The sequence below is a fragment of the Bombina bombina genome, chromosome 6 (genome assembly GCF_027579735.1).
Source record: "Bombina bombina isolate aBomBom1 chromosome 6, aBomBom1.pri, whole genome shotgun sequence".
In the NCBI taxonomy this organism is placed as follows: Eukaryota; Metazoa; Chordata; class Amphibia; order Anura; family Bombinatoridae; genus Bombina; species Bombina bombina.
Window position 1 is genome coordinate 858,401,959 of NC_069504.1, and position 17,043 is coordinate 858,419,001.

The 17,043-nt window shown below is 40.6% G+C and overlaps 1 protein-coding gene across 1 annotated transcript in view; it reads right to left on the reverse strand.

Moving 5' to 3' along the window:
* Positions 1-14,466, reverse strand: part of PILRA (paired immunoglobin like type 2 receptor alpha) — a 174,610-nt gene extending 160,144 nt beyond the window's left edge. The window contains exons 1-3 of the mRNA XM_053719491.1: positions 14,059-14,466; positions 13,263-13,950; positions 2,971-3,336 (exon numbers count right to left, since the gene is read on the reverse strand). Coding sequence (XP_053575466.1) covers positions 2,971-3,336; positions 13,263-13,950; positions 14,059-14,466 — 1,462 coding nt within the window. The remainder of the gene's footprint in view (positions 1-2,970; positions 3,337-13,262; positions 13,951-14,058) is intronic.
* Between the last annotated feature and the right edge of the window lie 2,577 nt (positions 14,467-17,043).

Sequence of the window (17,043 nt, forward strand, 5' to 3'; positions counted from 1 at the left end):
TAATAGAAGTGAATTGTAAAGTTGTTTAAATTTGCATGCCCTATCTGAATCATGAAAGTTTAATTTTGACTAGACTGTCCCTTTAACCAGTGAGAATGGGAATGATTGTAGAGGGATTTTCATTGGGTTTGAGAGTGTTTAGTGAGCGTGAGCGTGAGCATGTGAGTTAGTTTCAGATGGAGTGAGGGTGAGTCAGTGTGAGTATTAGCATGTGTGTATTTAGGACTGTGAGAGGGACTAGAGTGAGCGAGTGAGTGATTTTGTGTGTTAGTTTGTGTGTGGGGGATAGGTTAGTGTGTGTGAGTGAGAGTGAGTGAGAGTGAGTGGTGAGTGTTGGTGTACCTATGGGTTACCTCCTTTAAATAACGGATTCTATCATAGGAAGTTTTGCTCTCTTATTTAGTGAGTGGTGCACATACAGAAATTGTAATCATGTGCACACTAGTAGTTTTTTGCATATATTAGCTTTAGTTATATCTAGTAATTTTCAGAATAATGGCATGGTCTATACAATACTTCAGACTGTATATATTTCTAATGCAAGGCAATTTGATAAGTTAACTCTGTTCTATATCACCTTTTTCTGCAACTGTTTTTATCAGACTTTAGTTTTGATATAATGATAGGAATCTTAGCTAAGGGTTAATCCCAAATATGTTTGTAGGGCTACACAGGCATTGGTACATTTGGTAGCCAATTATCTTTAAGGTTTGCTTTTAAATAGGCACCACAGGTATACTGAATTAGCTATGATTACGGCATTCTAGCCGAAACATGTTAGCCTTCAGTTTGCCTGTGATGCCTTTCTAACATGTATTCTGGACTCTCCTGGAAATTTTAACTTTGTGAAGAATAAAGGATTTGTTTTTACACTTGCCCTTGGATCGCTTTCTGTTTTTTGCATCTACTTAGCCAGATTTCCAAGAGGGAAGGGGAGCTTGGTTTCTTACTTGCACTACACAGCGGTTGACAGGATCTTTTCAATGAAACGGATTACGAGAAACAACGGAGTGACCGGACACGCCCCCTGATCTCAGTCGCGCTGCCGTGGGCAGAAGAAGACTGGAGCAGTTTCTCTGGAGGCTGGAGGCTTTGGAGCTTGGGTCACAGACACACCACAGAGAGGTAAATGGAAACAGCTATAGGCTGTCAGAGCGCAAGCTGCTCCTCATATTTTCCACTACCGTGTGTGTATTGAAGATTACCCGCTCAGGACACAGCAATTGTTATGTGGTTATATGCTGGGCCTCTCTGCTTGGATTGACTGTTGTAGTACTGACACTTTGAAATGCGAAGCTTATAGTCATTTGCACAATATATGTCACCGCTTTTTGAAGAATATGCAAAGTTTGTTTCTATTGTATGAGTTATACATTGCTAATTGCACAAGTAAGCATTATGTCTAAACAACTGTATTAACCATTCACCATATTGTTCAGTGAATTTTCTCTTGCAATTGTGAATATATATATATATATATATATATATATATATATATACACACACATAAAAATACATAAATACATATCTACACACTTATAAACATATATATATATATATATATACACACACATAAAAATACATAAATACATATCTACACACTTATAAACATATATATATATATATATACACACACATAAAAATACATAAATACATATCTACACACTTATAAACATATATATATATATATACACACACATAAAAATACATAAATACATATCTACACACTTATAAACATATATATATATATATACACACACATAAAAATACATAAATACATATCTACACACTTATAAACATATATATATATATATACACACACATAAAAATACATAAATACATATCTACACACTTATAAACATATATATATATATATACACACACATAAAAATACATAAATACATATCTACACACTTATAAACATATATATATATATATATATACACACACATAAAAATACATAAATACATATCTACACACTTATAAACATATATATATATATATATATATATATATATATACACACACACACATAAAAATACATAAATACATATCTACACACTTATAAACATATATATATATATATATATATACACACACATAAAAATACATAAATACATATCTACACACTTATAAACATATATATATATATATATATACACACACATAAAAATACATAAATACATATCTACACACTTATAAACATATATATACACACGCATAAAAAAAAATATATATATATATATATATATATGTTAATATTGTAGCCCTTTGCATGCCTTTTTTTGTTCTAACACCTTAAACCTTATATATTTGAGTCCTTATAATATTTTTTTGCAATATTTTTTAATCTTTTTTATTAGATAGTGTTATTATTAGTGTAACTGTACTTTGTAATGCATTTTTGATGTGTGTTGCATAACTTTTTTTCTTTCACGAAACAGTTAACCAGAGCTCTGAAGAAGTGGTAATCATTCTAGGGCAAATCACAATTGCGTTTAAGCAATCACGTTTACTTTCAACTTGTAATATGAGCAGTAAACCCAACGTGCGCAAACACCTGTGATAAACCCCTTTTCACTTGCACGTAACTGTTAACGTTAGCATCTACCAGAACCTTCTTGAACAGCCACCGGTCACAGTAATTAAAATTAACAAAATACTTAAAAAAAAAAAAAATTAGGGCTGGAATGCATCTAGTGTACCAACTAGATGTGGGATAAAGGCTGCACAAATTAGTTAAACGATCATGGTATTTACTCACTACAGCATGAAACAGTTATCTTAGTTTCAGTAAACATTTAAAACATATAACAGACAAAATTAGGGCTCTGTGAGAAATAATTTTACTTATTAACGTTTGATTGAAATAACCCAAAGATAGAATAAACCCAATCAGCACAAATACTATAATGACATACACAGACCTACATGAACTATACTGGTGTTAGGTTTAATGATTTCTCTTACCTTTCACAGTTAACCGGGTACCATTTGGATGCTGCCATTCCACTGGTTTTCCATTTTGTATATCCAATCTTATACGGCAACAATATTTGAAATTCAAATTTGAAGTTATGTTCTTTATTGTGACGGCCCCTTCTTGAGCTTGAGCATTTAAGGAAAGGGAAACTGTGAAGTTTCTGGTGTTGTTGTAAATTTCATCATTACAAAAATTTTCAAGACATGTTCTCCAGCTGATATTTGTACTTATCACATTTGCAATACCACTAGGATATGAATACTTGCATGGAATAGTAACAGATTCTCCTGGTAATGATTCTATGGCAAGTGGCTGATCTACACAGTATTCCCCTGCTGAGTTATTGATGCTACCTTTATACAATAAGAAAAAAAATATATGTAAGACTGAACAACTCTGACAGTGAAAAGCTTTGCAGTGTTTCAGAATCTTTGACTAAATAGAGCACATAAATCATATCATTTAGGTAAATGCTAAATTTTACAAATCATCTTCGTTCACCTTCATTCACGTAGTCTTGCTTAGTACATGCAAAAACTTTCTGCAAATCCTTGAAATGTATTTTTGATTTAAAGGGACATGGAACATGATTATTTTTTTTCATGATTCTTACAGAGCATATAATTTTAACCCCTTAACTACTGAGACTTTCAGAAAAAAAACTTGCCCAAAATACCAGAATTTTTTTAGCATTTTTGCTATCCATTGAAACAGAAATAGAACATTTTTTATTCTATGTAACCTGTCAAAACGACATATTTTTTTAAGTAGAGAACCCAGGCTATTGATCTAGGCCCATTTTGGTATTTTTCATGCCATCATTTCACCGCTAAATGCGATCAAATAATTTTTGGTAATTAGAAGGCCGCTAACTGCAGCTGCTCACCACACTTCTATTATTACCGGCAGTGAAGGGGCTAATCAGGTAGCTTGTAAGGTTAATTTTAGCTTAAGTGTAGAGATTACCCTCCCACCTGACACCTCCCACACCCAGATCCCTAACTGATCCCTCCCAAACAACTCTCCTTCCTCAATCACCCTCCACTGGTCACCCCCCTCTAATGTACTGGCAGGCAGTCTCCCAATATGAAAATTTAAGGCATTTTTTTAAATTAAATATTTTTTTATATTTTCTGCAATGTATGATCCCCCTTACCCTCCAACCTCCCTGCTCCCTCCCAAACAGCTCTCTAACTCTCCCCTCTCTAACTATGTCCACCATCTTAGGTATTGGCACTGCTGTCTGCCAGCATCTATAAATGTCATTATGTATCTCTTTTTTTTTCATTTTTAAAATGTTCTGTAGTGTAGTGGACTGTGGTCCCAAGAACCTCCCCCCTTACCACCCACACCCACACCCCACCTCACCTTTTTCTGTAGTGTAGCACTCCTTCCCTCCCTCTCCCTTTATTTTTTATTTTCTGCAGTGTAGGGCCCTCCCACTCCATCTCCCCTCCCACACCTCCTGCCGGCACCAGTAGATGATTGTTATAGACGGTGACACATAGAGTCACTGTCTGTAATGATCTGGCATCTGCTCTGGTTCCATATGCAGGCAGATGACTGGAGCTCAGGAACTCCAGCTCTCGGCTGTAACTTAACAGCCGAGACTGCTGACGCTTCCTGCAGCTCTGACATATATATATATATATATATATATATATATATATATATATATACACAGTATATATACATCATGCGGTATGATAAACAAAGTACTACACAATGTATATAAACGTCACATTGAGCTAAGGGGTTAAACAACTTTTAAATGTACTTATATTATCTAGTTTGCTTTGTTCTCTTGCATCCTTTGTTGAAAAGCATGACTAGATAGACTCAGGAGCTTGGAGCTAGCTTCTAATTGATGGCTACACATATATGCCTCTTGTCATTGGCTTACCAATGTGTTCAGCTAGCTCCCCAGTAGCACATTGCTGTTCCTTCACTAAAGGTTAACAGCAAAATTGATAATATAAGCAAATAAGGCAGACGTCAGTTTCTGTATAAGAGAGAGAGAGAGAGAGAAAGAGAGAGAGAGAAAGAGAGAGAGAGAGAGAGAGAGTAAGATTGAGAGAGAAATAGAGAAAAAGTGTGAGAGAGAGAAAGAGAGAGAGAGAGAATGAGAGAGAGTGAGGGTGAGAGAGTGAGGGTGAGAGAGAGAGAGAGAGAGAGAGAGAATGAAAGTGAGTGAGAGAGAAAGAGATAGAGAGAGAGAGAGAGAGGGGTTTTATTTGCAGCACATTATTGAATCAACGATTAAGAGTAAGAGAATGGTAAAGAAGATACAAAAAAAGTTTGTAATTCACATTCAAGAAATGAAACACACAAGGTGATCAAAATGTAATAATAATAATAATAATAATAATAATAATAATAATAATAATAATAATAATAATAATAATAATAATAATAATAATAATAATAATAATAATAATAATAATAATAATAATAATAATAATAATAATAATAATAATAATAATAATAATAATAATAATAATAATAATAATAATAATAATAATAATAATAATAATAATAATAATAATAATAATAATAATAATAATAATAATAATAATAATAATAATAATAATAATAATAATAATAATAATAATAATAATAATAATAATAATAATAATAATAATAATAATAATAATAATAATAATAATAATAATAATAATAATAATAATAATAATAATAATAATAATAATAATAATAATAATAATAATAATAATAATAATAATAATAATAATAATAATAATAATAATAATAATAATAATAATAATAATAATAATAATAATAATAATAATAATAATAATAATAATAATAATAATAATAATAATAATAATAATAATAATAATAATAATAATAATAATAATAATAATAATAATAATAATAATAATAATAATAATAATAATAATAATATGTAGAATTAACTATATCCTGTTTCTAAAATAGGGTATTTAATCCATAGAGCTCGATTACAAGTGGAGTGCTATTTAGGGCTCCCGCTTGCGCAATTTAGTGCTTCTGCTCGCGCATTAACTTTTATAGATGGAGGCTTTTTGCTTGCGTTGGGTTCTGCTCATATTACAAGTTGAAAGCAAAATGTTTTTGTGCTAGCATAACCCGACACAAGCAAAAAAAAATACAGCAACACCATTAACTTCTCCATTGAAGTCAATGGACGGTGAAAAAAAAAACAAAAAAAAACTTAACACCTATTCTCACGCGCTAACCCGACCGGGTATATTCAAGAGCGCTAAACAAGACATAAAATATTTATATTTCACATTCCATTGTTGTTCACATAGCAAAATATTTTCTGTTTATTCTTAAATGCAAATGTATATATACTGTATATATGTTGCGGGTAAAGTTAGAAATTGGTTAATCCTAGCATTAGCCGGGTAAACATGACAATACCCAAGCGGCTGGTGATAAAGTCCAATGTAACATGATAAATCTTCTCAGAGTGCATTGAGTCACTGCATGAATCATATATAGGATACATTGTAATTCACACATCTTCACTATCTTTTTTGCCTCTGCTTGGGGGTTCAAGGGGGACAAAGCCACCCTTGTAAAACTCATTCTCTAAGGTTCACTTGGGGATGGATTAGCGGGGAACCTTCCCTGAACACCCCAGGCAGAGGCAAAAAAAATAGTGTAGATGGGGGAATTACAATACATCTGGCTTTACCAACAGCCGATTGGGTAATGTCGGTTTTACCCGGGTAATTCTAGGATATTTTCCTGTATGTGAAGAACATTGGAATGTTAAATATATACAGTAAATATACACTAAAACATATAAATACATAAATACAAATTTACACATATATAAACATATATATACACATACATATACATATTTAGACATGTATAAGTATGTATCTCTGTGTTAAAGTCCTTTGCAGACTTTTTTTCTATCACCTGAGACCTCATATCTTTGAACCTTTAAAATTTTTAAATACAATATTTTTTTTAAAATATATTTTATCAGATAATGTTATTATGAGTATAACTGTACTGTTAAATGTATTTTTTATGTTTTTATCGCACTTTTTTGTCTCGCATAACAATTAAACAGAGCTCTGAAGTAGCTCTAACCCGACTCGTTAAATTTGATTATTCTAAAGTGAACGCATTTACTTTCAATTTGTAATAAGTGCGCTACGTTCGATGCACTCAAAGAGCCGCAAAGTACCCCTTACTGCTTATGTACAACAGTAAGGGCGCTACTCATAATCTAACCCTATTTCACAAAACAGTTTATTGATTTGTGTTTCAAGATTTACTTAGAGATGCATTTGGTCCTATGTACCCTCTAGAAACATGATTAAAAAAAAGAAGATTTATTTGCAGCAATGTTTTAGATTGTTGGAAACACTTCTGCAAAAGACAAGTGCATACCCATGATGCTACATATGATTACTCTTTAAAAAATGATACCAAAGAGAACTAAGCAAAGTTTAAATAGAAGTAAATTAACATTTGTTTTTAAAATTACATGCTCTATCTGAATCATGAAAGTATGCAACTGAAATATTGATTGCTTTTACATGAAATGTTAATACAAGTATAATGCAAAATTTCTTCCATTCAAAATTGAAAAGCCCTGAAGCACATTTAAATTTGGCTGAGTATGGCCCTTTAAAATGCCAGCAAGGCCTGTAAGGGCAGCTTGCAACAGGTCACACAAATAATACTTAAATAAATACTAATAGCCAAATTGTTTGTATTACTTACCCCAAAGACTCATAATCCAGATGAGAGCAAGCAGAGCAGACATTGTTCTCTGAGACAGACTTCAGAGCACTGCTGCAATAAAAGAGGAACCTCCAAAAAAGTTTCAGTTCTGCATTAAATTTTTCACAACTCTAAGTGTATAATGGTATTAATAAAAAGAAAAGATATACATTCTGTGTGAATGTTTTTGTCCAGCAAAACACAACATAGAAAGAAAAAAGAGAAAACAATGAATTGACACAAATATAAAAAATATACCAGTTACATTTTTTCCTCTAAAATAATAATAATAATAAAAAAATGAACTGACTTTCTTTTTGAATGTTAACTTAAAGAGTATTTTTTTTTTTGCTGACAGAAATACCATTTAAGAAGATGAAGATGTAACTTAGAATCAGGAATATGTATGTATGAATTAAAAACAAACATTTTAAGAGCGCAATTGCTAAATGCTGTTTCTAGATGTCGCAGCCCTGATTTTCATTTTCTCACATTTCATGCAGATCTCTATAGCTGTACGAGATGTAACGTATATGATTATTAAATGCATATACATATGTAAATAGATGTCCCTCTCTCTACTGAAGAACTATATAATAGAGCTGAATATAGGTTTAATGAATCTAGACCAATATGTATCTCATTTTACTCACCTCTTACTGAATATTGTACAGAGTGTGTGATGTCTTTCATTTCCTGCACTCCCTCTTATGACCAGACTGGTGTACATCATCCGTCTGAGACAGGTTGCAGTCTAAGAATTGTGATGTCATCACTTATTATTTAAAGGGCCTCTTTTCAGTATGCTTTGCCCTTGCATTGCCTCAGACCTGTTTGTGAGTTCCTGTGTTCCAGTTCCTGTGTATTACCTGGCTGTCTGACGTCCCGCCTGGTTCCTGATCTCTGGCTTGTTCCTGACTCTGCTGTTCTCCTTTTTCCTGATTCTGACTTGTCTGACTACTCGCTTTGGCTCCTGACTCAGCTCGTCTGACTTCCTGGCTTGTTATTTGACTTGTGGACTTTGTATTATTTTTTATTGATAAAAGTGTGATTATTTTTGCACTTCTTGACTCAGTCTGATTCCTGGTACCCTGACACTGCCCTAGGCAAGGGTCTAGTAGGCATAGGGCAAAATATGCTGGTGGCTGGTTTAATGATGATGGGGCACAATTTTTCAAGTTTTGTTCTATGCTTCAAGAGGGTTCTCCTAATGTTGCTTTGCCTAAGGCCTCACTAAGGCTACAGCAGCCTCTGAAAAATAATATTAATTTTAATGGAACTTTACTGTAAATTTCTGCATTTACTAGTTGCCTATTTTGGAGATACAGTTGCCTGCACAGGTTAATATTATTCTTGTCCACCTACACTATTACTTGTATTGTCCACTATGATTTTTTTTTTCTTCGTTTTGTTGATTAATTATTGTGTATGCTTAAGGTCTAAACCCCCTATTCCGTCCTCCAAACTGTAATGCTTATCTAAATAAATAAGACAACACACACCATTGTTGGGAGAAAGAACCGGTCACGGTCCACGTTTATTAAATAAACGCTTTAACTAGTGCCTAAGCGTTACTCTAATTACGCTTATGCACTTAATCAACCTAGTCAAAACTTGGCAACAAGTTCGTAATGAATCAACGTTGGCGGCATCTCTCCCTATCCTAGCCCCTACTAGCAGATGGTCAAGGCCCCTTCCAATACCTGCAGCGTGACACCCGGCTGACACGCCCAATGGCACTCAGAGAGAGTTGTGATGGTGAGAGATCTTCGGCCCACATTCGCGAGGGAGGGGACCCCCAGACAGGCGCCTGGCGGGCATAACCCCTCCCTTCTTTTGGACCGTCACTCTTCTCTCCTTGTGCCCGCTCCCCAGGGCATTGACCAACCGCCACAAGAGCCAGGCGAACTCTTGCCGCCAAACAAACCAACAGGCACCTATTACTTAACAACTACAATAACAGTAACAATAATAACAATAATAACAGCAATCACATAACCCTATTTCTGAACTCTATGCAATAACCCTCAATAGGGCTCCCCTGATGTCCTTTAGAAAGATATCCAGCCCAACGTCCGTCAGGTGGACACCATCAGGCCTAAATAGGTCCTTTTTGTTGGCCGTTATAGTTTCGTGCCTGATCACGAAACCCCCCAAGCCCGTGACCATCCTTCCCATCTCCCTGTTCACCTTTTTGCGCACGTTATACGCAGCCTTCTGCGTGACAATGTGTCTCCAATGCAGTCTAGCAACCACATTCGACCACCCCACAGTCACCTCCTTCAACCAAGTGTGCACCCAATGCACATCTGCTGACATTCTTTTAATCAGGTCCAATGCGGGCAGTGCCCCCAAATCATTCCCCCGAGGTGCAGCACTAAAATGTTAGGCCGCCCCCACCTTCTGTGCGCGTCCTGCAAGAGCGCCGGCAAATCAGCCCACAACAATCCCCTGCGCCCTAACCACCGGAAGCTTGCCTTGGACGTTGGGAATCCAAGCTGCCGTCCCTCCGGCGACCGCAGCGCCCTGATGTGAGCCCAGTGGACGTATGAATGCCCTACAATCCACACGTGAACTGTCGGGGCTTTCTCATTCACAACACCTGTTAAAAACAGAGTACACCATCATGAACTACCCGCCAAATTTGACCAAATAAAGAACCCCAGCCACCAGTGACTCCCAGCCCAGAACTGCCACTAATTTTGCCCCTTTGTCGGTCTAATGTATGTCCTATATTGTGTAGACTTCCATCTACCGAGACGTTTAATCTCCGCTGCTGGGAGGCACTTCTGCGCCGCGCTGGTCACTGCGCCTATTCTGAAAGAATGTGGAGCAATCCTTTTGGGGTCCAACCCTGCGTTCTCAGTCGCCTTAGCGAGCACCCTACGGAATTGGAACGCGGACAATGCTGACCCATCCTCATGTACGAAAAACAGCTCCCGTCCCGCCGGTCGCGCCGACAGGTATTGTTCCACGCATCTGACCGGACAACTGTCCACACAATCCTGCTTTGTAAGTGGCAACCACGCTCCTCTGCCTTCTTGGTCAGTTTTTGACCTTGGCACGAACAATAGAAGGCCCCTGTCCGTCACCCGGACGTGCTCCAACCGTACACCCCCTGAGCCTTTCACCTTGGAAGAAGCCACGAGCTCCCCCACTCGGAGCGCTCCCGCAAATGCCACAGCAAAAGCTGCCCTAAACAACAGGCTCTCATAATCAGATATACACACCGAAGCCACGCTCAATGCTAACAGCCTCAACCTGTCCTGTGTTATGGGCTCCCTTCAGTCTTTCGGCCGGGGAGCCACCCTTCCCCACCCTTTCAACACCTTCCTAACCAGAAAAGCTCCAGAGTGGTCAGCATGACCCAGAGCTTTGTTAAAATATGCGACAGCCGAAAGTCTCCCTGCTGCACCGGCCCTACTGACCCCGTCACACCTCAGCTGCGCCAACCAGTCTAAAATCTGCACCCTAGAAGCCCTTTGTACCTGCACGCCCTTTTGTAGACAGAAAGCTTCCCAGTTGCTCCAGTGGCTCCTGTATGCCGACCACGTCCTGGGCGCCAAAGATGCCTTAACTAACGGTAAGATGCTTGCCCAATCTTCAATAACTGCCAAAGAAAAATTGGGCACGTTAGACCCTCAACCGCCGCCATGGGAGCTGCTTCCCTAAACTGCCCCCATTTAAATCTAGAGAGTGCATCAGCGATAACGTTATGCACTCCCGGGACGTGTTTGGTGGTGAAGTGAATGTTACGCTGTAAGCAGCGCAACACCAAGTGCCTCAGATAGCACACGACTGCTGGTGATGACGTGGACAACCTGTTAATGGCGTACACCACACTCATGTTGTCTGTCCAGAACACCACCGACCTATTGGCTAACTTCTCTCCCCAGATTTCAATAGCCACAATGATGGGGAATAGCTCTAACAAAGTCAGGTTTTTATGCAACCTGACGCCACCCACTCCCGAGGCCACGGAGCTGCGCTCCATTCCCCATCCAAATAAGCCCCATAACCAAAGCCGCCCGCTGCGTCCGTGAACAGGTTCAGCAAACGGTTCGGTACCGACGGCTGTCTCCATAAGCACACCCCGTTAAAACTCTGAAAGAAATGATCCCAGACTGCCAGGTCTTCCTTCACCTCAGATGTGACGAGTACCCATTTGTTGTGGCCAGTAGGGCCCTTCAACAGGCTCTCCAACCGACGGTTAAAAATCCGTCCCATAGGTATAACTCTCCCCGCGAAATTCAGTAAACCCAGCAAGGACTGGACATCCCTTACGGTGACCTTGTCCCTACTGCATGCTGCCCGTACCGCCAACCGCATACGCGTCACCTTCTCCATTGGAAACCTGCATATCTCCAGCACCGTGTCAATTTCAATTCCCAAGAACGTGAGACACGTGCACGGGCCCTGTGTTTTATCGTCCGCAAGCGGGACTCCAAAACACTTCATCATATCCTGCATAACGCCCATGAGCTGTTCACACTCAGTCGAACCTGCTCTCCCTACCAATAAGAAATCATCAAGGTAGTGGGCCAATGCTCCCCCCTGAAGCCTTGTATACCACCCAATGGAGGAAAGAGCTGAAGCATTCAATCAGCGAGCAAGACAGGTAGCACCCCATCGGCAAGCAACGATCCACATAATATGCACCCTCAAACTTCATGCCCATCAGTCTAAAGGCTGAGGGATGCAAGGGAAGCAGTCGAAATGCTGACTCGATGTCCAGTTTCGCTAAGAGCGCGCCTGAACCGCATGCCCGAACAACGTCCAGTGCCTTATCAAACGATTGATAATGTACCGAACTTAACTCGGGGTCGATTGCGTCATTGACCGAACTCCCCTTAGGAAAGGACAGGTGGTGTATCAACCTGAACTTCCCTTCCTCCTTTTTTGGTACGACCCCCAATGGCGAGATCACCAGATCTCCCAATGGGCAATATGCGAATGGGCCAGAGACCCTGCCCAATGCGACTTCCTTAGCCAATTTTTCCCTCACTATATGCGGGAATTCGTAGGCTGTTTTGAGGTTCCTGTGCACCGCCGAACCCCTAACCATCCCAGTAATTGGAATGTGAAACCCCCCTTCCAACCCTGACCTGAGCAATTCTCCCGCCTCTCGGTCAGGGTAGTTAGCCAGCCATATCAGCATGGCCGGCAACCTAAGCGGTGTTGGGGCCCTTGACCGTAACTCCAGGCTTAGGAGCCGATTTGATCTGACCCTGCTCTCTCCTTTTTCCACACTCAGCTCCTGGGTGTGGTCCCGTGCAAAATTTGCATATGTGACGAAAGGAGCAGTTACTCCCCCTGTCACACTGCTTATCTTGGAATTTCCAACATTCCCTACCCCGTCTACCGAGCCGTGTCCCCTGGCGTTGCTGCGTCTGGCGTGCCGCCACCGGGGAGGGTGAACCTCCCTCCAGCCCCAGTTTTGACCACAGGTGCATGTCCTGAGAGCCAAAATGCAGCAAGGGGTTACCCACCATCTTTCTCCTGAAGGCCATGTCGTACTCCCGCCATGCACCTTCCTTAAACCTCGTGTGGATATCCTCCACCGTCTCCTGGTACTTAAACAGGTTGTGCCCCTGCAAGGGCCACCTGTCTACGTAGCAAGCGGCCAAGACACGGAAGCATTTAAGCCATTCCTCGTATGTCTCTGCCCTATGCACCCTCTTAGGGCCAGACCCATCAGCCGCCCTCTCTTTCGCCCTATAAGCATAAAGGGAGAGGTCAAACACGTTAATGTATTTACCCTCCTGAATCTTCTTTACGACCTTCTGCTTTAGATGTCCGTAAAGTGAGTGTACTAAACAGGGGTAAGTATCCCCCTGCGCCGCTACCTTACGGGGCACTGGGCCCACCGAAGCTATAGAGCCCCCTGGTCCCTGTGACCCTTGAACCTCCATTGCCTGGCTTTTAACCCCTGCCCTGTCCTTAGCCTGCGCAGACGCCATCTTCTTTATCCATCTGAACATTCTGCGCTGCCCCTTTCCCACTAGGTCTAGATCCTCCCCACTGTCAGAACCAGACCCACTTGTGGAAGACCCTGTGTCAGTGTGCATTCTGTCAGGTGCATTGCACTCACCATCTCCTGTCGTCTCTGCTCCTGCTGGCCCCTGCTGTGTTGCACCCAATTGACTGTTGCTGGGCCCTGCCACCACCAGGGCGCTATTGGATCCCGAATCCATTCTTGCTGCCGACTGTTCCAGCACCTGCTGGTACAAAACAACTTGGGGAGTACTCCGGTCTACAGGAGGTGCATCAACAGAAGCACCCATCCTCTTCCCCCCTTCTCTCTCTTGCATGCCCAAAGCTCTAGCCACAGCACTCCTAATAGCCTGTTCCTGCCGTGCCCCCTCCTGGGCGTGATCACTAAACCCAGGCAGGGGCCTAGCCTCCTGAACCTCACGCAGTGCAGCTTCTACTGCCCTTCTAATTGTGTCCTCATTCACTCCTCTTTGCGTATGCGCCATATCATACTGCCTGTCACGCTCCATATTACCCTGTCTCAAACGTTCACCAGTCACAACCTGGCTTGACTGCTGATAACCATGCGTTATCCCCGCATGGGCCCACCCCCCATGCTGACAATACCTGGCTTGAGAACCGAGTGGTAGGTCTGACCTATACATTGGCCTATCATCTCTCTCTATAGGCCCCGTGCTGCCCCTCAACACACCTTCATCCAAACGTGCCACCATTTGTGCCTCATTTGCAAAAATCCCCATATGTCCTCTATATGTGCCCCTCTCACTTGCTGCCGCAAACTCCTGGGGCCTCTGCCCAACACATACATTCAATTGTGCCTGCGCCTGTGCGCTAGTGCTAGACCTCACATCCAATCTCATTATCACCTCAGGATCCCTTCGCACCTGACCGGGATTCACCCCTGCTTGCACATGCGCACCAGCCCTTGGCCTGTCAGACAACCCCTCATCTGCGCCACGCAACTGCCGCGCCCCACTCGGGCCCGCCACCTCCGCTGCGCGAGGTAAGTGCCCCCTCTCACACACCACGGGCCCTGCTGCTGCCCCTCCCGTGACCGGTAGTCTCCCCAAGTTACCTGTGGAGCTCCGGTCGCGTGAGGGTGTCTCCTTCCTGCTCCCAAGATGGCGGCCGCTACTCTCCTCCTCAGACGAAATCTCGGAGGAGGAATTCTCATGTGTGCCGCCATCAGAGGGAGCTGTAACTGCTGCGCACTCTGCAATAGGCCACACTCCCCCCACCTCACCACCGGCCACCACAACGGCCCCCGAGCCCTGCGCATGGGCCACCTCGGCCCTCCCTGATAAGGACTGCACTAAGGCCAGGACCGCCGCCATGGCCTCCGGCAGCAAGGCAGCAAACTGGTCAATGATGCCTGGTCCCAGTGAGCCCTGCATAGCCTGCGATACCTCGTGGCCCCCACTGGGCCCACCTAGATTCTCCCTGTCTGCCTCCCCTGACCTCTGGGCCTGACCCTCAACATTGGGAGATCCCTCTAGGGCCCCCTCACCCTGGGCTTGCAAAATAGGCCCTCTATCCCCCAACCCACTCCCCTTCTTCCCCTTTCCCTTATTGAAACGCCTGGCTGGTGGGGACTTTTGGGGTGTGGGGGGTACCAAATCATCAGACTCAGGTTCCTGTCTTTGCTTTGCAGGTCCCTTCTTCCTGGCAGACAGCTCCACCACCTCCCTGTAACGCTTGGGAGGCACAGATTTCCTCCTGGATCTCTCCATGCTCAACTCTTTGCAGCAAAACTTCAAAAAACCTTCTCCTTGAAGTCTGGAAATCGAAAGAGGCTGAATTCACTGCTGCAGGACCCTATAAAGGTAAGAACAGACACCGCCTCTCCAAATGCAACATTGTAACAAAACATAGCTTAGCATTTCTCCAGACTTCAAGTTGGTAATCCCTTAATGTTGTTACTGGCCCACTAGAGGGCCTTCCACTATCATTATTACTGCTTATCATTGTTAGTATATTTAAGGGACATAAAACCCTCCAAAATTATTTCATGTTTACTCTAGAGAAAAGGCACTTGAGAGGTTATATGGTTACTTTATATAAATGCATTCAAAGCCCATACCCAGAGTTGGCAGAAGCTCTGTTTATTCCAAGGCAGTTGTTTTGTAAAAAGAGGTCACAATTTAAAAGGCTCGAGGTAAAGAGATTTAATCTCCAGCAACGTGAATGTTTGTTTTTTTTACTGTAAGAGCAATCAATTTATGGAACATCTTATCAAAGGAGGTAGTTAATGCCAATATCTTAGATCAATTTGAAAATGACTTTAGATACATTTCTGGCTAACAACATAATTCAGGGGTCAGCCTTCTAATTGTTTATTATAAGTTAAACTGTCAACTTATTTAGAGTAAATCAGGTCATCTCTGTATAGGTTGAAATCAATAGACTTTTGTTTTCTTTCAGCCTAACCTACTATAATATTATGTAGATAGAGTGTAAATTTAAAAAACAACTTTCTTATTAACTTCTATTCAAATTTACTTTATTCTCTTTAATGGGGAAATCGTTTTAATGGGGAAATTGTTAAATAACATAAATTGGGACAAAATAATTGACTACTCTTAATTTTCAAGACTCAGGCATAGTACCCCAGGACTTGCATAAAGCTGATGTGGTTCCACTTTTTAGAAAGGGAAGCATGGCTGATCCAGGAAGCTATAGCCCAGTTAGTCTGACATCAATACTAGTAGGGAAGATACTTGAAATAATTATAATAAGGGATTATTTTGATGGGTATATTCATGTAAACAAGATTATGAGTTCAAATCAGCATGGTTTTATGAGAAATAGATCATGTCAAACTAATCTAATTAGATTCTACAAGGATCTAAGTGAAAATATAGATAAAGGGGAATCAGTTGATGTGATATACTTGGATTTTTCAAAGGTGTTTGATACAGTGCCACTTGAGAATAACTGAAAAAAATCTTAGCTCAACAAATAGTTGTAAACTAATCATACTCAGATTGTACAAAGGTAATCAGTGGAGTCCCCCCAGGGATCAGTACTGTACCCTGTTCTTTTTAATATTTTTATTAATGACTTGGAGCAAGGATTAAAAAGCAATATCTTTATTTTTCTGAAGATACAAAGTTGTATAAGGTCAGGGCAGGATGAACTTGCTTTACAAGGGGATCTACAAAAAATATAATGGGCAGGTAAATGATATTTAATACAGGAAAGGTTCTACATTTTAAAAGCAAAAATAAGCAGGCAACCTATTTTTTAAAAGTATCTAGACTTAGCCAAACAGAGGAGGAAATGGATTTGGGAGTAGTAATAAATAAGCTATAGATGGG